The sequence below is a fragment of the Malus domestica genome, chromosome 16, assembly GCF_042453785.1.
Source record: "Malus domestica chromosome 16, GDT2T_hap1".
In the NCBI taxonomy this organism is placed as follows: Eukaryota; Viridiplantae; Streptophyta; class Magnoliopsida; order Rosales; family Rosaceae; genus Malus; species Malus domestica.
In genome coordinates, this window is record NC_091676.1 from 1782871 (window position 1) to 1808283 (window position 25413).

General features: G+C 36.5%; 4 protein-coding genes across 7 annotated transcripts; 1 reads left to right on the plus strand and 3 right to left on the minus strand.

Moving 5' to 3' along the window:
* Positions 1-807: 807 nt before the first annotated feature.
* Positions 808-1255, minus strand: LOC139192748 (MLP-like protein 328). Its single transcript, XM_070815397.1, has 2 exons — positions 1072-1255; positions 808-1010 (listed from the first exon to the last, which is right to left on the minus strand). Exons 1-2 carry the CDS (start codon positions 1253-1255, stop codon positions 808-810), a joined length of 387 nt encoding a protein of 128 aa, XP_070671498.1.
* Positions 1256-4498: 3243 nt separating this feature from the next.
* Positions 4499-7610, minus strand: LOC103402581 (uncharacterized). The gene is made up of 7 exons (XM_008341317.4): positions 7027-7610; positions 6291-6532; positions 6061-6183; positions 5827-5943; positions 5531-5713; positions 5138-5279; positions 4499-4780 (listed from the first exon to the last, which is right to left on the minus strand). The coding sequence occupies exons 1-7, from the start codon at positions 7451-7453 to the stop codon at positions 4614-4616; spliced, it is 1401 nt and encodes a 466-aa protein (XP_008339539.2). The 5' UTR covers positions 7454-7610; the 3' UTR covers positions 4499-4613.
* A 10219-nt stretch (positions 7611-17829) lies between these two features.
* On the plus strand, positions 17830-20954 carry LOC103402583 (uncharacterized). Of its 4 annotated transcripts, none has more exons than XM_008341320.4 (7): positions 17830-18031; positions 19033-19298; positions 19520-19578; positions 19683-19761; positions 19853-19991; positions 20093-20206; positions 20530-20954. In XM_008341320.4, the coding sequence occupies exons 2-7, from the start codon at positions 19129-19131 to the stop codon at positions 20719-20721; spliced, it is 753 nt and encodes a 250-aa protein (XP_008339542.3). In that variant the 5' UTR covers positions 17830-18031; positions 19033-19128; the 3' UTR covers positions 20722-20954. The 4 variants fall into 4 exon arrangements, with proteins under 4 accessions (XP_008339542.3, XP_028951219.2, XP_070672281.1 ...); XM_029095386.2 differs by having other exon boundaries at positions 17865-18060; XM_070816180.1 differs by having other exon boundaries at positions 17905-18031; positions 19051-19298.
* Positions 20955-21455: 501 nt separating this feature from the next.
* Positions 21456-24852, minus strand: LOC103402584 (phytanoyl-CoA dioxygenase). Its single transcript, XM_029095384.2, has 9 exons — positions 24527-24852; positions 24255-24379; positions 24051-24111; positions 23800-23868; positions 23545-23663; positions 22611-22758; positions 22310-22454; positions 22115-22201; positions 21456-21844 (listed from the first exon to the last, which is right to left on the minus strand). Exons 1-9 carry the CDS (start codon positions 24579-24581, stop codon positions 21793-21795), a joined length of 861 nt encoding a protein of 286 aa, XP_028951217.1. The 5' UTR covers positions 24582-24852; the 3' UTR covers positions 21456-21792.
* Positions 24853-25413: the final 561 nt, after the last annotated feature.

A 25413-nucleotide genomic window follows, 5' to 3' on the forward strand; every position in this document is an offset into this window, starting at 1 on the left:
TATATAATTAACCAGCATGAATGCTGGACAACTGTCGAAAGCAAAACTCAAAATTCATTGTATAATTAACAGTGAGACTAAAGGCTGACTAAGAACATGATTGTCAAAAGTTATATAAAAAAAATATATATCAGAGTAAATCTCCAACAAATCAGAAAGTAAATCGTTAAAATATAGAGTATACATACATATAAAGTGAATAATTAATATAGAATATCTTTTGTACTAAAAAATATATATATATATATAATGTTGAGAATGAATTTCACATTAATAGGAAGAAGGACTTTGCATAAACTTATAAGTAAGTTGGGCTACTCTCTCATATTGCCAATTGATTTTATGATAGAACATCAACTTTCTTCATGGTACCAGAGTAGGTTGTCTCACATATGAAGCCAAACGGCCACGTGCGCTCCATGTCACCCCTTTGTGTTGTCCACGCGTTAGGCTTGAAAATTCGTCACACGTGAAAGGATGTGTTGAAAATGAATCTCACATTGATGGGATGAACGACCTTACATATTGGACAAATATTGTAGAGTACACCACATTTTATTTATAGATGATCGACAACCATAATCTATTACATCACAATGTCATATATGACATCCTTCGTACATCTTTTAAAATACACACAAACCTAATTAAGAAAAGCATTTTATTTAAGTAGGTACGCATTGATGAACATATGCATGCATGATTACATATAATTGAACCCTTTCTAACAAGACCAGCAAAAGCTCTTTCCAACCGTTGCATATGCTGCAGCCTGCAGATATGGTTTTTATTCGTTAATTTATTTATTTATGCTCCCAGAAAGTGAGCGTCAAGATCCTGGACGAGTTTAACCATCAAACCGACATATCTATCTGGAGCTTCAACATTCTCATTCAGTTTCTCGTATTCGATCCACAGGTTGGCAATGCAGGTGCTTTCATCTTTTTGAGTGAATTTATAGACACCCTTGAAGCTGTTATAACTATGAGTGTATGATGATCTGAGCACAACTGTTAAGGTATACATACATATAAAGTGAATAATTAAACAGGAAAATTGAAGTAGTGGTACCTAGTTCATATTTCCAAATCTTAATAGAGCCGTGTGTTTCCCAGTCTCCTTCATGCACATCAACTCCCTTGATATGGGTATTAGAAATGTTTGGGATGAGGTGGGCGCTCTTGAACATGTTGTACAACTTGTCAGCTGGTGCCTTAATTTCTATTTCAGTCCCAATTTTACCATGCAGAACCATGTTTATGAGCAGTTTTGAATTGATGGGTGCTACTCAGAAATTATAAGAGAAGAATGTTATAGGATATGTATAATTTGGGCTCCTACCCTCCTTAAATACAAGTGACTAGAGTTAAATTGCGAGATAAAACTATATGTGTCCGAAACACGATGCGGCATGCCATATATATGTAATATAAGTGGAGGGATTTTTTTTTTTTTTCAAGTGTTCCTATACTTGTATATGATATATAACATATGTACCCGTGTTCTGGATATTAAAAAAATCTCTCGTAATATTTTAATAGTGGGTAATCCAATTTAAAAACCAAATCATGCAACAGTTGATAAAGATTAAGTCGTATATTTTTAAAATCATACTTCTCGGGATAATTGGAATCCTATGAAGCAATGATCAGAAGTTCACAACATGCATGGATAGATGAAGGGTTTGCTCATGGATAGGGAGACCAAATTTCTAAACTAAAATTTGTAAATCAAATGATGTGGAGGTAGATGATTAAATTATTACTTAAATGTTGATTAACATGCTTATTTCTTATTAATAATATATCATTTGGTTTGCATTCACGCATGCAATAAAGATTAAATTAGTACGATCGCACTAAAATTTAGGGATATGCTATCCACACACCTCAAATTACTTCCCACACACCCCTTGTTAATTTATGTCTGTTGATCTTCTTCAATTAATCCGATCCGACGGCCGAAAATTAGAAGGGTGTGTGAGAAGTAAAATGGGATGTGTGGATATTACATCCCAAAATTTATCTGTAAATGTTTTAAAATAAAATGTAATTTATCTGCAAAATGTCTTAGAATAAAAAAAAAAATTATCTCTTGAATGATCATATCTATTTATTTATTATCATTATTATATTTTTGGATAGATCGATACTTATCGCGTCTGGTTTTTTTTGTCAAAAAGCCATCAAATGGGGAGGCAGGGATGAGGTATTAGGTATCCAAAATGTCAGTTTCACATAATCTTACTAAAGTTTAAAGATCTTTGAAGACTATCATTGATGATTGATCATCCAACAGGTGCATTATTTATTTTTTAATAAACGGTAATAGTTACACTAAGGAGATGGAGGAGTGTGCTAAATCTTACAATGAACTTGGCAAAATAATATGATTCATCTTTGTTTTTTGCAAGAATCAAACCTAAAACCTCTCACTTATAAGTGAAAAGGAATATCACTAGATCGTAATACTAAGTGGTCACGTGCATTATTTATAGATAACAATAATAACAAGAATTTTTTTTTCTTTTTCATGCTGGGCCATTTTTCCTAAAGTGGTGCTAGAGATGCCATCTTTTTAAACTATAATTGTAAATCACGTGATATGGCGGTTGATGATTAGATTATTTTTTTTAATCATTAAAAATGTAATTCAACCATCAACAACTACATCATTTGGTTTACAAAATTTGGCCAAAAAAGACAGTCTCTTTAGCATTTTGCTTCAATGTATAACTTTTAGTCATGAGTCTATACCAATTTTCATTTCTAGATTTTAAAATTAGGGTGATATATCCACACCTCGTTTTACTTCTCACACACCTTTTTAATTTTCAGCCATTAGATCAAATGAATTGAAGAATATCAATGTACATAAATTATCAAGTAGTGTGTGAGATGTAAAGTGAGGTGTGTGGATAGCACACCCTTTAAAATTACATCACGCTACTCGTTAAGTTTGGTTTTAAAAAACAAAAACTGAAAAAAAAAATTGAACCATTCACCAAATAAAAATAATAAAAAAATGAATAAGCCGAATCGTACTAAAATTTCGATTCGATTGGATTCGGTTTTAGTAGTTAAAAAACCGAACCATACCGAAATACCTTGTAACCATAACAACGTCGTTACACACTTATGGTAACCCTAACTGTATTCCTCTCCTCCTCGTCCTCATCGCTTCAGTTCAATCCTCAACTTAAGTCATGTTCCTCTGCGCCTCTGACGCTCCACGTCCTCAATCTTCAATCCCTCCTCGACGTCGAGATCCCTCCATCGCAACTCCACCGCTGCTCTTTCATCACACAGCTCCACCGAAACCTGTCACCCTTTAACCTAACAGTGTTTTCTGTTGAATAATTTTTTTTAAATGATGATAAACCCACTCCGTTGTCCTATTTTTACATCCATATTATAATTTCATCCACCATAAAAATTAAAAATTAAATAAAATATTATTTCTTCACCCACCATTATTCCTAAAATAACCTCTAATGTCTAATTTTTTAAACAATTATATTAAGATGTTTTTTTTTTAAAAAAAAAAAACTTCATGCTTCCTTAACTGCCACTACTCTAGCCGCACCAGAACCTCCTCCCACCCTATCAAAAACCAAAACTTTTGACACCTGCTTGGCAGCATCTCCTTTGGAAAGAAAGAGAAACCAAAGGGGAAGGAAGAGAGAAGCAGAGAGGGAGTTTTCCAATACAGAAGCAGATTGCTCTAAATCGATTTATTCCAACTGGATTTGGGTATTCTTCGATTTTAAAATCTGGGTTGTCATCGTTATTCGTAGGAGGAGAGGATGGAGGTGGTAGTACCATAATTGAAAGGGAGAGTTGGGTGGTGTTCATTTATAGGGAGGGTAATGGATGATTGGAGATTTGATAGTCGTCAGTCCATCGCGGATGATTTGAGAGGAAGATGGATTTATTTTTACTTTTGTTACTTTTAGTTTTTCTTTATTCTCTTTTAGTTTATTTAATTAAAGTTATAACAAATTTATATAAGTGGATTTAAAAGTCTTTTGCTAAAAGGATAATTATGTGATTAACATTTTTATTAAAAGGTGGGATGAGAAAATAAGATAATGGGGTGGTTTTAGTAGCACTTTTTTTTTTTGGACAAGCCATAGGATAATCCAAATTTATCTAAACCACAAAGAAAGAGAGTTTGAACACAAGACGCAATCAGTTAAATAGGAAGATAATCAATTTTATATTTGGATCATCATGATATGAATTAAGAACAAGGGAAATTGGTCGTTATAGGACAATTACAAATTTTTGTTGCTGAAATAGTAAAATCAACATGACCGACATAAGGCTTGACACGTGAAATGTCTCAAATGGCCATGTATGTATAGTGTACCTAGAACAACACGATGGATCATATTGATTGTCCTATTACTTTCAGCATAAAGGATTTGTAATGTCCTACAACCACCAATTTTGCCTAGTCCATTGAAATGAAAAGAGAACCAAAAACACAATCCAAATTGTATGATGTAATCAGCAACTGTGCACATCAGCCATGCATAATTGAGATCCAGTTAAGATTTATATATTAAATTATATACAGAATCATCTTTGTAAAAATGAGGTATTGATCACTTATTTAGCAGATCTATCTTTTCTGGAACTAACTGTAACCGGAGAGGCAGAAAGGCGATTTTGTTTATCTGAAACCACCGGGTAATCAAGTTTCTTACTATTGTTTTCATCTTTGTAAGACTTTGAAGGAGATGCTGATCCAAATATCTGCACTGTTAGGCTTCCACCTGAAGAGAAACAAGAAGTAAACATAAATAATGCATATCAAAAACAAACAAGTATACATCAACCTACAAGATGCTTGGGGATATGCTGAAGTGCAGGGGAAATGATAATGCATTGGTAACGTCTAGTTGACAGCATGTTGAATACTATATAACCACTGTTTTTTCTACAGTAAAAGGTGGTTCGAACATCTAGCATGAAACTGGATAAATCTTTGCTGATGACAGTTTGTTAAATTCAAAGCATTGCGCTTATTGATGGTATACTTGGTAGTTTACTAATACTAGGTAATGATAAATAAAAATTGTGAGGTAGAGGTTTTTTTTATTCCCTCTAACCAGAGGTAAAGAGTACTTTACCTAGCACCAGAGCAGCGCCAACCCAACCAGTAGCACCCCACCTTTCCCCAAGGAGAAACCATGCAAAAGCAGCACCCCAGACCGGCTCCAAACTATAAATTATTGCTGTTTCTGTTGCTGATACATCACGCATTGCGGCCATCTGGAAAAAATACTTTCCATCAAAACTTTAAGCTAAAAAGATGCTTTCAAATAAAACAACATTGGAGAGTTTATTTTGTTTCGAAACAGCATAAGTAGTATACTCAACCAGAGGTCCTATAATTTACAAATATTAATTTTGTATACCGGCGATAAGATAAGCTTTATATCGGAGATATTTGTATCCATTGAATCACTAGTAACTTAGAATGCAAAACTAAATTACTCTCTCAGATCAGCATTTACACATACCTCTACCCATAAGCATAGACCAGTCGAAAATATGCCCGAATACAGTGCAGGTATCCATGGGAACACAACCATCCATTCCCAGAACATCCCCCACGTCCATAACGATGGGTTAAAATCTTGGAGGCCACCCGACCCTACTCCAACGCAGTACCATATAGCTGACATGACAGTAACAACACATACCTGAATGGAATCTTAGAACCTTAGAACTGTCGACACCACCAATGAAGATTAACAAGTAGCATTAATCACGATGTAATTAACATGGACATAACATAAGGACAACATATACTAACCTCATAACCGAGCAGAGCTAAGAAATTTTCACTTTTCGTGTTTCTCGAAATGTGCTCAGTTCTTAGCATATGGACACCAAAAAACACAGCACTTAAGAAGTTCAACAAGTCTCCAACCTGAAAAGGCTTTGTTTGTTACAATTTGACTAAGAGCAAGTGAGACAGACTGATCACCAAAATTATAAAAAATGATGATGATTCTCTATATATCTAAAAAGGGTAAAAATAACTTACACTGGGGGGCGATCCACTGGATTCCAGCATTGCAACCCCTATGATAGACACAAAAGCTCCAAACCAGGTACGAGCAGGAACTATTGCTCCTAACATACCATCAAGCAAGGGAACTATAACTACCTGTTAAATTCAACAAGAAAATGCCAAACATTGTACTTTCAGGTACTCCCAGAAAACAAGAAATTTGCCTTCCCATATATGCATAGAAGGTTAATTAAGGTACTTACAGTGAACATGGACAGAAACGATGCACGACCAGCATCTGAAGTTTGCAATCCCAGTGCCTGCATGAGATACCCTAGACTGACCCAGAAACCCAACTCAATCCCTGCTTTACATGTCTGAGCATCACCTCGAGCTTGGAACACAAATGGGATGAACGGAATGGCTGACACAGCAAACCGCACAACAGTGAAGGCTGCCGGGTCCATGATGGCTTCCACCTCTTTTACAATCGAGAAATTACTGGCTACAACAAGCGAACAAAATGAGTGAAACAAATTTAAAATTGTGATCCACACACTTCCAATGAGCCTCTCGAGCCCGAATTTTATACCAAGCAACTCCAAATCAACCAGTTTAAAAGCTGCATTTCGTTTGCATTTTTCGTTATACATTACTAATTGAATATCTGTTAGAAAGTAAGTTCTGCCCCCTCAATACCAAACCGCGCTAAGCTCTTTAGTTCGATCTTCACCTGAAGCTCTACATGATCTCTCTGTTCAAGGCCTAAACCCTATATTTCTTTTCCCTTTACACACATCCTTCTAAAGTTTTCTACTTTCGCTCAAAAATTCGAAATTTTACAGAATCGGGTCGTTTCAACTTAACTCGAGCTACCATTGCGTATCATCAAATGAAATATTTTTCCACATTTTCATGGTTTTTATGAACAATCAAACATTAAGCAGAAAATAATTTATGAAAATATTAAAAAGGTTTAAAAAGGAAGAAGCTTTTTACCATAAACGACGGTGATGACGTTGAGCAAGATGATGCTCCTAACTTTCTTGGAAGCGAAAAAGATCCTTCGCCACAGAGATCGTTTGCTGAACAAGGACTTGAAGCTCAAGGTCGTTACTCTCCTTTCGTCTTGCGATCGATTTCCACTAGAATTTTTAACCGATGTGGTTGGGTTCGGATTCCAATTCGGACCATCCAATTTCACTGGCTTTCTAAGTCCCTGTTTGGCATTAGGTTTAGAGCTACTACTAGGAGAAGAAGAAGGAGGAGGAGGAGGATAAGAAGAAGCGGTTAAACGAGGTCGTTTCCGGGGATTTGTGTGAAAGGAAGAGAAAGTTGAGGAGTTAGTAGAAGAAGAGCATTTGATGGCGGTGGTGGCGCGAATCGATGAGTTCCACGACCACCCGAATGGTGATTGGGCAGCCATGGATGAGCACTGGAGCACCGAGCAGAGAACCCAGAGGAACCGCGCGATGTAGCTGAGATTAATTTACCAGTTACACCTGAAATTACTGAAGCACCCTCGTTGATATTTTGGTTCTATTTTTGGGTCAAGAAAGTTGATATTTTGGTCAAGTCTCCGACTGTAACCCCGTTAAAATATCTAAAAATATTGTTAGGACGGTTCAGTTCGGTCGCTTGATCTTAAAATTTAATATGAGTAATGTTAAGCACATTATTTTTTTAGATTAAATTAATAAAAATAAGCATATTAATTAATATTGTAATTATTAACAATGACGTTATATGATTTACAATATATAATTTAAATAGATGGTAACCTATCTTAGTCTTGATTTGATGTGCGAATTAATTTGGTTTGGAATTGAGTTGATTAAATACACATCAAATTTAAATTTTAAAAAGACTTTTTTTAGTTACAGAACACGAACGGTGAACTTGTAGGTTCATTACTTGAGCTCAAGTTTAGAATTCGACTGCCACACAAGTGAAGACAAGTTCTGCACCCAGCTCAGTTGAATGAAATGGAAACTTCCATATGTTATAAGGTGCAGAAAAGTTGCACCCAGAGTCGGGAGAAATATATGAGAAGCTGAAGGACTTATTGACACAAGTGAAGAGTATAGTTTACATTCCAAATACCGGTTCTGTGTTTCATCTTTCATGTGGACATGGAGGAAAAGGAAGCCACGGTGAGCACTCACGGTGAAAAGCTTGCCGTTGCATTTAGTCTCATAAATTTAACTATTTAAGGCCCGAAAGCCCCATTAGGGTGGTGAAGAATTTGAGGATGTGTGACGACTGGACTGCCATAGTTTTTGTAAGTTTGTCTCCGGAGCTACCAAAGGGGAGATTGTCATGAGAGATAAAATCCGTTTTCATCATTTTCGAAATGGAGATTGTTCGTGCAACAACTTTTGGTGATCGCAAGAAATAGTGATGACTTAGAAATGATAAAGGCACGGAGATGTATTCTGGTTGTTGGTTTCCTCTCAATTTTGAGGTGCGTGATTGGAGAAGAACCACTGATGAGCTCACAACGGATACCAACTATTGCACAAGGGTAACTTGTTATTGGCTACATAAATAATACTTGCACTAGCTCTTTTGCGCCATGTACTGACATATCAATAGAAGAAGGACAAAGTATCGATGCCGAGAGGCCAACAGAAATCTCATCTTTAGCAAATGCCAAAAAGGTGGATTTCCAGCATGAACTTCTGCATATCACATTGGTTGATAATGTTTTCAGTTAGGTTCGTTTACTGCAGCACCAAGGACTTTCTGCTCAGAATATGAAACATTCTTAAAAAACGTTACCAGTTGTTCTAATTTGTTCCTGACTCCTTAGCATGCCTAATGGAAGCCTTGTAAAATGGCTTCACTCTCACAACTGATAGATTGCAGAAGCTAAACGCGGCAGTTGGTGTTGCCTTACCATTTGCACATCTCTATCATGGTTGTTAGTCATCTGCAGTTCACTGTGATATAAAGGCAAGCATTGTCCTTCTTGATCAAGATATCGTTGCACATTCATCTGACTTTGGCTTTCCGATCTAGGGAAAAGCAGCATCTACTAATCAAGACTGTTGCTACGGTTGGACATACCGCATCATGTAACGTTTCTAGCTACTTGATTAATTTACTTTTTCTATTTTCGTTGAAATTTTGTTCATAATATTATCGTGAAGGAGATCAAATTTGATTGATAAACAAATCAACGTTGTGATTTTTCCTGTTAGTAGTGAAGATAAATATGACATGGTGTGCGTTGCAGATTGCTGTTACAAAAGTCGAGAAAATAAGAGAGAGATTTCTAGCAAATATGGCAAGGCCTTGAGGTAAAGAGCCAGACTTCTATTTTTTTGGTATTTTCTTGTTTGTTCCTCCTCTACATATATGAGAGAATTTTCATTTCTGTGAAATAAAAATCATGAATGGAACTGTAGCTTGAGCAATTTAAATATACCATAAAAGCCAACAAAATGATCTGCCAACATTAAAAGTTTTCATCTGATATGAGAGCCTCCCTTTTTGGGCAATTCCTCGCAGATAAAGACTTACATGCAACCTCGGGACCTCTCTCTCCTCATTTATGCTCTTTGAGTACCCCAAGTCCCTTCTCAATATCAACCACACTATAAGCTTCTTAAAACTCCCTTTGGACATTCGGGGATGTTTTGGTCGAGGGAACTCTGTATTGGCAATGTTATGGTACCAGCTAGTGTTTCATATTATTTTTTATGTTTTCCAGCATCAACAAGAAAATTACTTATATCCAACTCTTTAATGACTTATACCATAATCCAGCACAAACAAAAAATCTTGCGAAAACTAAAAAAAAATATGATATTTTTACAAAATGGGCTATAACTCGTGGTAAATAAGTTATGAGTAGGGAAAACCCGTAGATCTTCTTGTGTTGTTAAAATAAATATAATAATGCAAAATCTCAAATTCGAAGCTGTCACAAAACCCAACTTGGAAGTTCCCCAAATTACTACTTGAAGAAGTGTAAATCAAAGGGACCAAATGCCCTCACTCAGTCGTATCATTCTTCCAAGAAACATGTCTTTGTCGTTAAACGAAAGGAAATGCCAAAGAAAGTCCTGCATGCACTCTTTTGGTAAATCACCAAGTACAATGTACTTTTCACCTCCCTGCTGAGAGTGGAGCTTTTGTGTTTGTGGCTCCTCTGTTTTACTCCTTGTTATTAATGAAATCCAGCTTTACCAAAAAAAAAAGTACCACCGACTTCCCCAAGGTCTTAATCTACTTGTTTGTTAGTGCATATTATCTTATATTATTATGCTGATATTGGGCTTTGAGTTTCGAAATTAACTTTTACGGCACGAGTATATTGTTATTGTGACGTCTTGCGTCAGTGATATAATATTCGATAAAGAAAAACTTATATATGATATATTACTAACATGAAACGTCCCGATATGTATTTTGTAGCATATACATCCTTCTCAGGTGTTTCTTAATCTTACCCAAAACTTCTTTTAGAGACTTGGAAAGATCACAACTTCAATGTAGATTATATTGTATCTTTAATAAATTTACTGAGAATTGAAGAAGATAATTTTGTAGGATATCAATCCTTGAAACCGATTATCTCTAACGATATCATCCACAACTTCAATCAACCATCACCGAGTTTAATGGCATATATGATGAAGTAAAATTTTTTGGTTGTTGATTTTGTGATAAACTTGGCCTTTCAACCAACTTGTCTGCCAGTGCGGTGTGATAAACTTACTTATCATGAAGAATGAAGTAGAAATTCGTGTGTCCTGCCCTTAATTTAGATCACATCAGTTGTGCGGTACCTCTAATAAAAGAGTAGACCCCTATATTTAGTCTCATTTATCTTCATGCTAGTCCCACGTAGCTAAATGTGCTGCCCTTTACGGACGTCGGCTCACAAAGATTATGTCATATAGCTCAACATCTTTCATCAAGTGATACGTGTCGTTAAGATGTATAAAGAACGGTAATAAAGGATGATTCAATGAAGATGTTGATTGAAGGACCCAAAAATATAAATATAAATGTCTTTGAAAAAACATAAAAAATAAAAAATAAAACATAGCAAGCAATAACATGTAAAATGTGAGTTCAAATCTTTTGCATTTATTTAACTTCTGACCTTTATGCGGTGTCTCAAACCTCTATTATTGATTGACACATGTTCATAAAATTAACTTTTCTTATATTTGTTGTCATAAATTCAACACGTATCAATTAACGATAGAGATTATAAAAAGACTACATACAAAATGAGTGTCGATGATTTGAGCTCGAAAATATTTGGGGTGGGTGGAAGCAATAAACGGGTTTTATGGGAGTTGGCAAAGAGAGAGATGAGGTGGTTGCATTTCGATCAGACCCTCTTTGACATCTCATAACACATTTATGAACGATTCCAAGCAAACATTCATTTCATTGGGAAATGCCCACTCTAATTAACTAATTTTCCCAAACAAATTATTAACCTCTAATTAATCGACATCTTTATTATTACGTGACGACCAGACCAGAATCTTTTGATTTTTTAACGCTAATTAATTAAGTAATAAAAAACTACTTGATTAGATATACTTGCTGAAATAAATAGCATTTTCTGTTCTCTGGCCAATTTTGGGTTTGCGGGCTTTTAGTTCTCTACACAAACTCAATTCCAAGGAAGTTTCCATGGCTTTGTTTAATTGTGGATCTAACCTTGAGAGCTTGAACTTTGTTTTGTCCACAGGTGACATTGAAAACATTGAGGGAACAACTAATACTATATTATGTAAAGCTTAAGTTAAAAGATGCATCTAAAGTACCACCAGTGTGGCTGCCCTTAATTCAAATCCAACAAGTGCGCCCCTACTAAACAAGGCAACAAGAGTTGTCCTAAAACTCTAGGTATGACCTCCTCGAGTTCTTGAGATCGGGGAGGGGCACCCTTCCACTTGATATTCAGGTTCACTTATAGGTGACGTGGCTCTTTCTTGACATCATCACGGCCCAAATTCGCTTAGGAAAAAAAAAAGGAAATAAAAGCTGCCTTACTCTCATCTTTTTGTCGAAATCTCTATGAGCTACGAAAGCCTAAGATTAACTGCATCCACTGGAGCAAGGATTTTAGCCATGCCCCTCCCAATTGCAGTAGTAGGAGTAGCTACTTGTTTCATGGCTTTAATTTGAGCTCTTCAAATCTTGAATCTCCATATTGACCCAATGTCGGGAGAATTGGCTTACCATGCCTCCACTGTTGTAGTTATCGTTGCAGGCGGCTACGGTGCTGTTTAAGCACATCAAAATAAAAATCATATTCAAAGTAAAAGTCAAAAAAACGAGAGAGGTGGCCTGGTAGGCAAAAGCTCTATTTCTCTTTTTTTATGTAAAGAAAAAGCGCCAACGCCAATAACGAGGGTTAAGCTTAAATACAAATACATGGTTGAAACATTTATTACTGTGTAGACTAAAGTTCTAGGATAACTCTCGCATTAGATAGAATAGAACAAACATGAGGTCAAATGAGATCAAAATGTAGAGTGTTTTATGTTGATAGAAGCTATTCTCACCTCAAAACCAATTACCATGTAATGCCTATCAGAAAAAGAAAAAAAAAGTGACCTAAGTTATGTTGCCCATATATGTATGCTTTTTAACTTTCCAGTGATTTGCAACTTTAACTTCATATCTTCACACAAATAATGTGGTCGGAGTTCCTCTTTGCAAGTTTCTTTCCAAGGAATGGGTGGTGGCTTTTGGGAGTGTGAAAAATGGGGGAGTGCCCCGATGACTGTTTCAGGCAAAAAAACCATTGGCACCATTAATACATGTTGGGGGAATAGCACCCTAAATCCTGAGGAAGCGTGTTGGCCCATAGAGACAGGCATCCTCTTTGGGGGCAAAAATTAAAAAAAAATGATGCATTTAAGTCAAATGCAGATCTAGGAACAATCAATCAAAAATTGTCCAATTCCCAGCCAATATTTATTTCGAAGGACTTACAACCACATGAGCCATGCCCCTACTTGCCCACGTGGCTCATTATTAGACGTTCATGTTTTGCCCTAGTAGGTTGAATGCTAGAGATACTTTAGACCAGTGGTCATGGTCGTGCTTTGAGTCAGTGCTGGGTGATTGGGTCTAAATATATTGCAAACCCTGTGTAACATGCATAATCATGGAGAAGAAGCACTAAGATAAATGGAGAAGCTCTTGCCCTTGTTCTTTGGCAATGGGTGAAATTCCACTAATTGGACCTTCAGATCCGGTTGACCATAACTATACACGATATATACCGTTTTCATCTTATTTCTCTTTACACACACTTCAATTCATTTCTAATCTTTAAATACGTCAAAGAAGAATTAAAAGACAGAAATACACAAATGTGGCAATCATTTCCCCATTTAGTTTACAGTTTAGAAGTTCATGGGTATAGTATTTTTTGCATAAAAAACAAGAAACCCTAAATCCAACACTAGACTTTCATCCAAAAGGCATTCACATTCTAGCTAAGATTTGACTCTATAGCTATACATTCTGTGCTGCAACATTGTGAATTATGTCTAGGGTTATGGGGAGCTCTGAACCATGACGACACGAACAAAATTAAAGAGGACAAAAATATAATAACTAGGGACAGCAATGAATTGAAGCTCTCTCACAAATTAAAAGAATTTCTAAACATACAGAAGGTAGAGAGAGAAAGGGTAAGTAAGAACAATTTTATGAGTCACTGTAAAAAGAAAACAAGAGCATTATTAACACTAGCCTTTCCAATTTTTGTTTTAAATCCTCTTACTATTCTCAGCATTTGCTTCTCTGCCCATAACCCTAATCATCAAACCCTACCGGAAAAGGCTAAAGCCATGCTCTCATTCTTTCTACCTCAGAAACAACAATAATTAAAGGAAAAAAAACACTGATGACATAAAGATGTTACACAGTTTCAGTTGATAAAAATCTAGCTAGCTACCTATAGCTAAGCTAGCAGTAGTACGTACTGGAATACACAGGAGGAGGAGCAGCAACGGCAGCGGCAGCGGCCGCCCAGCGACAAAGTAAACCCTAACCACACAACCACTGATATCGAAATAAAAAAGGTAATTGATTTCGATATTAATTAGTTGTGAAGAGGGTTTGGACCTGTATGAACTTTTCTCTTGTCTTCTCCGTATAGCTTGTCTGGGTCACCGTTGGTCGCCGGAAGATGATGAACATGGTGAGATGGACTGTTCGAAGGTGCATAAAACGATACCGTGCCCAGAAATCGTGTTTTCCGCGGCTGCGAACTCATTATCCGGCCCGTCCACCCATCGTCGTGAATAGTACTAGTAGTCGTAGTACTGGCAAAAACCACCAAAGTACTCGTTTGAGTAAAAATTAAAACGAGCCAGAAGACGAAAGTCGCAATGCTTCTAGCTTCTCCACGACCATTTCTGCTTCCTCTTCTTGTTCCACCTTCTCTGGCAGCTCTCATTGCACCAACTAAAAATGTTGTAAAAAATGCCAAAGACTAACAAAACTTATAAAACAAAAAATGCAGTGCAAGTAGAAGTACTACTTCTGGGAAAAGTGGCTTTTTTTGGCAGTGATTTTCAGTGAAGGAGAAGAGGGAAACAGAAAAAAGGTTAAAACCTTTTGGTGCTTGTTGGATTTTCCTTGTCTTGTGGGTCTAAAGGCACATGAGCTTGACCCTTGATTCCTGGAACCTTCTTATATTTTCTTATTTGATCATCTCTTCTGAGACTGAGAGACTTGGGAGTCTGCACCTTTTACTCACCCCACCACCGCTCACCACCGCTTTGATTTGATTTTTTTTCTTTGCTTTGCTTTTCGGTATCTGTTTGGTTTTTTGTGTGTTTTAATGTTTTTTTATATATAATATACATATTTATAAGGTTTCTCATATATGCTGCTGGCTCGGACTTGGAGACGGTGTAGGACTGTCCAGAATTAATAGCCGTTGTCCCCGGAACATTTTCAAACCTAATCTAGCAATGTGGACAAAAAAAATGGAGCCTTGTAATAAACCAACTAGCTCATCTTATGCTATGTTTACTAATGAGGAAATAAAATGTTGGACCTCGATTACCAATCTTTGTGTTTATGAATTATACAGGAATGAAAGTAAAAATGGAGCTTATACAATATCAGAAATCGGATTCAATTTCTAATTTGGGGGGAACTCGATTCTTGATCGGCTAGGAAGTGGCATTCTAATTTTTTTAATAAACAACACATTAGAAATTCAAATTTTATCCACTTTATCCTTATATTATTCCTAAACTTCCAAGCTTTGCTAAAATAAAAAGAACATTTTAGTAAGGCTTTCTAGCCAAAATGATCTTTAAGATTTGCATAACTCCTCATTTTGGTCATTGAGATTTAAAATCAATTGAAATGGTCCCTGAGATTGTCCACCATCAATCATTTTGGTCATTCCAATGCAAAATTATGTTAAATAAGAATCAAAATGACAAAAATTAAGGGTATTTTGATCATTTTATTCTTATTTGATGGAGATTTTTCAAGGAATAATGAAAATGATTGATGGTGGACAAACTCAGGGACCAATTCTATTGATTTCAAATCTCATGGACCAAAATTTGGAGTTATGCAAATCTCATGGACCATTTTGGCTAAAAAGCCTTTTAGTAATCAAAGTAGTTTCAAAATTGATTGAGAGAAATCAATAAACAACTTATATACAATCAATATTATTCTTACTCCAAGTTGAGATAGATTAGTAAATAACTTTAATGTGAATTTCAATTCTAATTCCTCATTAATTCAATTATTATCACGAATTACGAACAAGGAAACATGTCATTAGTATAGTAGTACTTCTCTTTGTAACGCTAAACAATGTCTCAATTTCAAATCTCACATTACAATTATTAAGAAAATAGTAAAACTCGGTCGTTGTATTGTCTTATGGTTTATCAATTGATTGTGACACAAATTTTTTTTCTTTTCTTTTTAGTATGTAGCTAGGGATGTACTAATTTCTCTGAATCTCTATCTCTAATTACATGATTTTACAATTCTCTTATTATGCTTCAACTCTTTGCCCTTCATGACAAGTTGTATGCGTACGTCTTTATCATAGCCATCGTTTGAGAATTCAAATCTCTCCGGAACCGACCGGCGCGGAGATTTGGATCACTTATTTTAAATTTTGCCAGCCTTATTAGTCTATTCCACTTATCCACCTCATACAAACTAAGGATTTGAATCACTATTTTCTCTCTTCAACGACCCAAATTTCCAGATCTTTAAACTCCAAACACAGAGGTCCAAAGAGAATTTCGACTCTTCATTTCAAACTGTGTGATGCTATTTAAATGTAAAGTAGGCAGAGAAATGTTAACCAGCACAGCTAACCTGAAAATCACCAATTTAAGAATGACAGCTAAACTTAGCTGCGAAAGACAAGTCCACCTCCATGAATCCATGATCAGATCTTACAGATAACATAATATTAATTTCAAAGAAATGGAGTCAACAAAAATAAAAAGTAAAACGTCTTGAATCTTGATCTGTTTGTTAATTGTAACTTAATTTACTAATAATGATTATTTAGTTAATTAATACACAAAATTATACAGATGCAAGAGGAACACAATCATGCAACTGTGGGCTCACCGTGAACATGGCTAGGTAGCCCAATATCAGAACGAGCCGATGCTTAGCGGGCCTAGGGCCTGGAGTCTAAATATGGGCCGTCAATGCTGCCTAACGTTGCATTGAGTAGATCTTTTTTCCCGAGTCAGGTTGTGGGGCTCACAATCTCTCTCTCTCTCTCTCTCTCCCTCCCTCCTTCCCTCTCTGCCATGTTCCGTCTGAGGAGTGAGGCCCACGATTTGGACGTGGAGGTAAACTCTGTCTCTATATAAGATTTATTAGTTATCAATTGAAAATTAAAAACAGATTGTTTGAGAATTACAATTTTTTTATTTTCTGAAAACAGATATTTGCTTGAGAATTATAGTGGTTGAGAGAGATGTTACCCTTGCACCATGGTGGGATTAAACCCCGTCAACTCCCAATCTAACATTTGATATAACAATTATATTGTTTGGTCAGAAAAAAATTGTGACAATTTTAAAATTGAGAAGCGAAACAAATTATCAAATAAAGTTTTAATTTGAAAAGGAAAATGGAATAAGAAATAGCAAGTACAAGTTTTGAATGCGATTCTCGTCAAACACAAATTTAATACAAATTATTATGGTTAGCCTATTTTGAGGTTTAGCTCATTTTCTCACCCTTTAGTGTAGATAATATCAATGTATCAAAAAACTTAAATTTAAATCTTATGAATAACGACATCAAACTAATTTATTCCTACACTCTTGACTTAGTATATATTTTTGTGTTAAGAAAAAACAATAACAAAGTTGAGAGAAGAGACAAGAACAAAACACTGCAAAAATGACTTGCCACCCTTGGCTTTCTTATTGCTTAAAAGAAATTAGAATTTTGGTACATTTTAATGGTTTTTTAACAAAAATGATTTATGAGATTGATATAACTTCTCACTTTGATATATGAGATTTAAAATCGATAAAAGTCGTCTCTGAGATTGTCCACCTCAATCATTTTGGTTATTCCGTGAAAAATCTTTGTTAAGTTGAGGGAATTTTGTTCAAAGAATGACAAAAATGATTGATAATAAACAATTCAAGACCACTCGTATCGATTTTAAATATCAAATATCAAAATTATGAGTTATGACAATCTCAAAAATTATTTTGACTAAAACACCATTTTTAATCAAAGAAATAAGAATTTTAGTTTGGAAGGAAAGAACCTTTTGATACGAATTGGGGAATATGCGCAGCCAAATTAGAATTTAGAATTTTGAGAGGGGAGATGCGCATCTTCTTCCCCTTTCTCCTTCCTCCAAGTTCCAACTCAACTGAAATAACTCCCCTTCCTCTTTTTCCTTTTATATTTAAATCCCTTCATTTCGCTTTATTTACACCCAACCCCCCTCATCTTCTGTCTCAGCTCCACCAATCCGACCCAGGTTCTCTCGCTCTCTCGTTCTCTGTTTTGGTAGTACACTTTTCTGTGATGTTTTTAATGTGACCGTTGGTGGCTTGTTTGCTTTGTAATTAATGACTTAACAATCTGAATTTCTTTCTGCTTCCGGGCTGCCCAGTTAACTTGGATTTGTGATGACATCATTGCACCTCTAACCACATTTTCTCAAATTAATTCCTGGCTGATTAAAGTGATTGGTTATATGAGTATTTAAGTCGAGCGGGGGAGACTCATTATCATCTTATGCTGCGGTCACATTAAGCATGCGCCGAGTTCTCGGTTTAGTATGGCATACCCACCTCTGAATGGTGCGTAGCAAACCACAATTGCTGCTCGGATTTAAAAATTCCTGCTTGATTGAATTGATCCAACTTTCTTGCATGTAGCACTACAACACGTAAATTCTGGGCCGGACGGTTACCTGAACTTGTGGGTGATTTCGGTTTTTTAGTATTTTTGGACCGGACTTAAGCGTACATTCAGGTTTCTGCATGGTTAGGTTTGATTTATTGCAGATTGTAGCAGTACAACTTAGAAACATGCACCAGGATGGCTTGTCAGGGTCTAGTTTACATGTTTAGATTAAATTGCAGGGTAAAAGAAAAACTTTACGTTGTCTTCCTTGAACCTTGAACAGTAGTTAAAGCGTATCGCCGCAAACCCTCTCTTAGACTACTACATGCTACATGAACCTTTAGCTGTAAATCAAGTGTTTGTACAAGGTGATCTCACGCCATCGAGATCGACAGTTCGAGTTAGAGAACAAAACCAAAAAAAAAAAAAAACAATTAAATCATGTAAAAGACTGAATGAGCTCTCTAACAACAGCATAGGGATCAAAACCAGATAAAAATCTTTTACCTTTGGAATCAAAAGATTCGTGATTTTCTTTTTGATGCTCGTTTGATTTGTAGCTTCAGTGATTGCTCAACATTATGATTTTTTCCGCTCTTAATTTGTGGAAATACTGCTGCTGTTTTGTAGTGGTGCTCTTTTAAGCAGTATATTGGCTTGCTGTCAGCACGCTTCCTCTGACATTTGCCAGCAATCTTGCTGGCAAAAGGTATTCCAGAAAAAATTATGAGTCCCCAAAGTACATTGAACCCGAGTAGAGCCCTAGAGGGCATGCATGGGGTGCATGTGGTGCCCTGTTCACGGCTTGAAATAGAAGAGACTACTGAAACTGGGGACCTTTCTCATTCAACTTGTGGAAGCTCAGCTATTGGAGGAAATCAGCAGCTTTTTATGCAGTGAGTGAGAAATCTAATCAATGAGACTTGTTTATCAACGTATGCTAATAATATTTTGGATTATGTATAGTTCTCATCAACGATCGATACAAGACTAAGCCATGAGTAATAATTGTTTAAGATAATTGTGATGAATTACCGCAGTCTTGAAGTCATGCTACATTCAGTTATATATAGAAGAGAAATTCCACCTAAATTAACTTTGTCTACTTGTTCTCCAGGCGAGTGTGGCAGCAAAGACCGCCTTGTTTGAAGCCCATCCAGGGCTGCTGCATTCAAGGTATTTTAGATATAAAAGCATTTGTTTTCATATTCATCTGATTTGCAATCCGATTTCTTGCACGACAAACACATATCTGCTTACATATTTTCCCATTTTATTAGGTGATCAGAGTGTTGCAGAAACCGTCGTGAATGTGCTCACTTCACTTCCTTTTATAGTTCTTGGAATCCACTCCCCAAGGTAATACTTTTTTGTAAGTCAGTTGATAGACACAGACATATTCTTACTGATACATCAGGTCTAATTGAATTTATCCTCCTTGGGGAAACAGGAAGAATCTAAGTACCAAGCTATATGCTAATTCATTAATTGGAGTTGGAGTCGCCTCAAGTTTATATCATTCTTCGAGAGGAAAACTAAGGCAGTATTTAAGATGGGCCGATTATACAATGATAGCCACAACAACAGTAGTAAGTCAGATAAAAACTCCCCCAAATAAGTGTTAGTTGTTTATCCGAAGAAGCGCTACGATTAAGAGCCCTCAGAAATGGACCAACTCGTATTTTTGCAGTGTCTATCAAGAGCCCTCAGAAATGAAAACCCAAAACTGCTGATGGCAGCTTCTGCATTATGTTTACCCTTCCAGCCTCTGATGGTTTCAGCTGTTCATACTGGAATGATGGAGGTAACTTTTAAGATTTAACCACCGTTCGTTATCAATTTCATGACTCTCGTCTAGTGTCACCCACGTCGGAAATGCTGTGTGCTCAGCGAGTAATAGGTAAAACCAGCCGATCACGACATTTAGGATTTGATAAAAACTGCTGTTTTAATGCATTTATAGAGTCTAGTGTCTACAACTCTGCATTGTGCACCGAAGCTTGACAAATCAGGAAACCTGATACGGAAGTAGGCATAGGTAACGTGAAAAGTTCACGTAAGCTCCTCGATCGTTCAGCTAAAATTGTTTCCCGCTTTCCTCATCACCCGTTATTTGTTATTTTCCAGGTAGCATTCGCCAGGAGAGCATTGAAAGATCCTGAGCTAAGAAAGGCACACACTGTACATAAGATGTCGTCAATACTGGGAGGCGTGCTGTTCTTTGCCGACGACGTGTTTCCTCAGACTCCGTTCCTTCATGCTGCGTGGCACCTTGCTGCAGCCATCGGTGTTGGCACCTGCAATAAGCTTCTGGAGTAGCTATCATTCAAACAGATTGAAGACCTGGCTAGTAGGCTAGCTACAAATTTGTCGATCCAACCTTATCATTTTTCCGAATGCGGCCGGAATTATTATTTAGTTGATATCTGTAAAATCATATGGGTACGAAGGTTGTCGGAGAAAGTCCGAACAACTCGATGAATGGGTTCAATGTATTTATATTAACTAATAATTTTCCAATTGCCATGCAAATAGGATTCTCACTTGCCAAACCTAAGTATGACCTTTTTGTGTCCATCTCTAGGGTTTCATTGGTCACTTCCAACCGTTGAAACTGGACCGGACCAAGTGAAAAAAAAAAGCTGTAAAACATCGCTTTTGGTTTGAACCGGTTCGGTAATTTGCCATTTACAAGTCAAACCGAACCGGTAATATGATATTACCCGTGAATTGTAGACGTGGGAAGTGAGGCTAGAACAAAGAAACATGATCAAGCTCTTCCATGGAACATTGAACATGGAGAAATATGAAGAAAGTGGAACTTGGAGCCCAAGACATGAGTACTATAAAAAACCAATTAGCCAACCAAACCGACGGGTCGGAAAAGGAATCATAGAACGTGAGACTTGCAGGTAACCCTTCCTCCCCCATTGATGGCAAGGGGATAAGTGCGTCATGCTTCTCAACAAGACTACAAGATTATTGTTGAAGGATGCGAATTTTTCCGCTCCAATAAATAAGTGTGCAGAAATCATTTTCCGAAAGAAAAGGGAGACCAAAGGACGGTTGTCATACAAAGCAAGCAATATACGGCTAAGCTGTTCATATTCGGAGGTACTGTTTTATACTTATTTTCATACAATGCACTATTAACTAAACAGTTCACACCTAAAAAAGCAAGAGAAGATTATTGATTACAATGATAAATGGCTCAGCTTTATTCATCTAAAGAAACAAATGACTCAGCGTTTATCGAATTTCTTCTCGACAACCCCCTTACAGATGTAGATGTTCACAGGAACTTCGAATGCGGAATACCTTCAAAGTAGATGGCTCTGCATCTGCTTGAGGATCATTGCAGCATTGTGTAACGGATCTACAGAGCAAGTTTTAGGTCAAAGAAGATACATAGAGAGGCTCTGGCTCCACTTTTCTCCTGATCCTGGTTAAACATAAAACCAAGCACATTCTTTAGAATAATTCAGTTCAGACTTCGGCAGTAGGCGATGCTCAAGGAAACGATATGTTAGAATCCTAGACACCACACGAGCCCTATGGTGTTCTATAATTAACAAACAAAATCAAGGCTTGCATGAACAAAGTTTGGCTTCATACTTCTAGGCTCCAGCAACCAGAAAAGATGTAGTGTTTACAAGTAATTCCTACGACGAAGGGTAAAGCACAGTGATTCTACAACGCAAGATGTACTTACCAATTATCTTGAGACCATTTGCAGCCATCGGTATCCACCACATGCAAGCTGTACGCATGCCTTGATTTCGAGGACTGATTCTCGAAACTGCAGTTCAAACATTTGACAGCGAAAAAGGCAAAAATAGGCTCTTTAGACCACCCAACTATGGATAAAAATTTAAAGGATCAACAGAGAGAATTTATTTGAACTGACCTTTGATGAATAAGATCACCGTGAATAACAACTAAAGACCCAGCTTTCACTTCGATGGGAATAAAATCTTTTTGATCATACACAGGGGAAGGCCGATCAAAGGTCACACCTTCTTCTCCTCTAATGAACCGTCGTACAAGCCCATCTGTAAAACAACATAAAGACCAATTACAAGAAAGTATTACTAGACCGAACCAAACAATTTCAAAGCCCTTCCAGCTCGCATGCAGAAAATTAAAATTGGCAAAGATGTCTTTAAGGGAAGAAATAGTAAAGAAGAGGTGGAGGAGGAGAATATTACTCTTTTGAGATCCAGGAATAGCCCATAGGCAGCCATTCGTTATTGTTGCATCTTCTAAAGCCAGCCACAACCCTGTGCAAGTTGGTGGATCGGTATAAAGAAATGAATTATCCTGATGTGGCACTACCTCACCTCCGATTCCTGGTTGCTGCAAACAATATTCTTGTGGATTAGTTTGTGCATACTTAAAGAAAAAAAAATACCAGTATAGACATATTAACTAACCAATCTCTCAAACACAATTATATTTAAAACTATAAAAAAAAAGGTCGTACCCAGTGCACAAGGCTCCCGCTTTACGCAGGGTCTGGGAGAGGTGAATGTCGGCTAGCCTTACCCCCATTTATGGAGAGGCTGCTCCCAAGTCTCGAACCCGAGACCTACCGCTCATGGGCGAAAGCACTTGCCATCGCACCAAGTGTGACCTCTTAAAATCATGCAATCAAGGTTTAGCCGGGACTTATTTGCCTTCAAATGATAATATTGCTAATTTCACCGTTTCGTAGACACAAGTGATATCGCATTGTAGACCTAGTCCCAACAAAATTAAAATTAAAAAAAAAAAAAATCCTTGTTGAAAGAGGGGTGAGGCAGGAATGCCGATAAAGTCTTTACCCCTTTCCTTTTCCTGATTATATTTGTGCATATCTGTGTAAAAACTTTTGAACGCATATTTTTAAATGCATATGTTTTCATATAAGTGTATAGAAATGTCGATCAAGTGTCCCCCATCTGCAACCACGAATACCAGTATACATATACATATACATAGTCATTCCAAATGCATTGTGCCTAATGTTTTTAGGGTTCTTTCGACCAATTAGCCTCATTGTCAGAAAACAATCGTTTCATCCAAATGGACTTAATTCTTCATCAATATAAAAATTATAAAAGCCGCAGAACAAAGCGTTAAACACGAGAGAATATGTAATACCTTGAAAATGTACATAGACTGAATGACAATGGGCCTTTTGTAACCCAAGGAGGAGAACAAGCCTGAAATTTTCTCAGAATACGTGAACCTTTTAAATACTGGATCGAGCTCATGTAACGCTGCACCAACAGACCACACGCTTTTACAATCTTAGTTCAACTTAAAAACGCAAAGACAAAAACTACAATCCATTTCTACAACTTTTACGATAAAGAGAAAACTAAAAGGGGTTTGTGAAAGTGGTTCAGAGCTTACCATGGCCAACTTTGTTAATCGAAAGTTCCTTCGGCTGTTGCAGTTCTCCATCACTCCCAAAGGCTTTCTCTGCCAAAATTAACAAGTCCCAACATTGTAAGCTGTGCAAACTAAGTGTTCAACTTCGCTATTTGGAACCAAGTTACTTAAAGATTCAATCTTTTTTTTAACAAAGAAAGGAAAAACAACATACAAACACGAATCAAAGTAAATGGTTTCGAGGTTATCGAACACTGAAACATAAATGATACCTTCGAAGAAAAACGAAATGTTGTCGACGCTATCATAGAAGTAATTATCAGTAGTGTGTTGCTGTAAAATATAATTAAAAAGGAAGATATAATTACAGAGAAACATATACAAATAACTAAAAATTATGATAAAAACATTAAATTAACTAATTAATTTAAATTTAAATTTAAATTTTAAAAAAAAAAAGAAAAGAAAAGAGAAACCTGGTTCTTGGTGGAGAAAATAGAGGCGGTGGAAGAGCAGTCAAAGTCTTGGAGCAATTGGTCCATTCTGCTCCTCATGGCCTCGATGTCCTCCGCGCTCGCAAACGATTCCATGACAAGATAACCTGCGTAACCATAAAACATTAACAACAATTCCCCAAGTCAAAACCCAAAGCTAACTAGTGTTTGCGTTTTCTTAGGATAATACGAGGTAATTAGGAGCTTAATTAATTAAGGTTTTGGTTTGGTTTGGTTTGGTTTGGTTTGGTTACCTTGGGAGCGGAAGGTCTGGAGCTGGTCAGGACTGAGATTTCCGACGATTCCCATGGCGTCTGAGGCTGAGAGGGGCAAACAAACAGGTCGTCAAACGTTGGAAGCTTTTGGAGGCGTTTCGGAGCTGACCGATCGTAATGTCCTCCGGTCCTCTGTGCTGTGATCTTTTATATACTATAAAAAGGTGCAATCTTGGATTCTATATATATTCTCGCGGGGTTGTCAAATTTACTCATCCGATAAGATCGAAGGAAAAAGGAAATACCTTCTTCTTTTTTTTTTTTTTGTAAATATCTCATTTTTGTAAAAAAATAAAAAATAAAAAAATCTGACAAACATGAATATGTTTGACACGAAAAACCCGAAAGATTGAATCTTCAAGTTAATCACGCAATATAATGTAGAAAAAAAAAATCAAGAACTCAATAATTTTATCGTGGAATATGATAATATTGGGTTGACAGTTTCTTATAATTTTACCAACAAAGAATACAAATTCAAGTAATTTATAATTAAGAGTATCTTCAATGCTGAGATACAAAAAACTGACGAATTATATCTCCTTTACCATTTTTTCTTTTTTTTTACAAACGTTAGCGTTAGTAAGTTAAATTATTAATTATTAAAAAAAAGATCTGATATTTTTTCATCACTGTAGTAAAACGCTATAAACCAATTTGGGTTTACCGTTGACCCTCACCAATTTTGGGTCAGGCGAGCAAAATAAATTCCCACCAACGGAAAAACTGGATCATGTGATGGGCAAAATCTCCACATTTCCATGATCCGCATCCCATTCTCATAAAAACCGTATCCCATTCCCATAAAACGCTTGGTGAAACAACACGACAGATAAGTCAATTACGCATTGTCATATATTTTAACT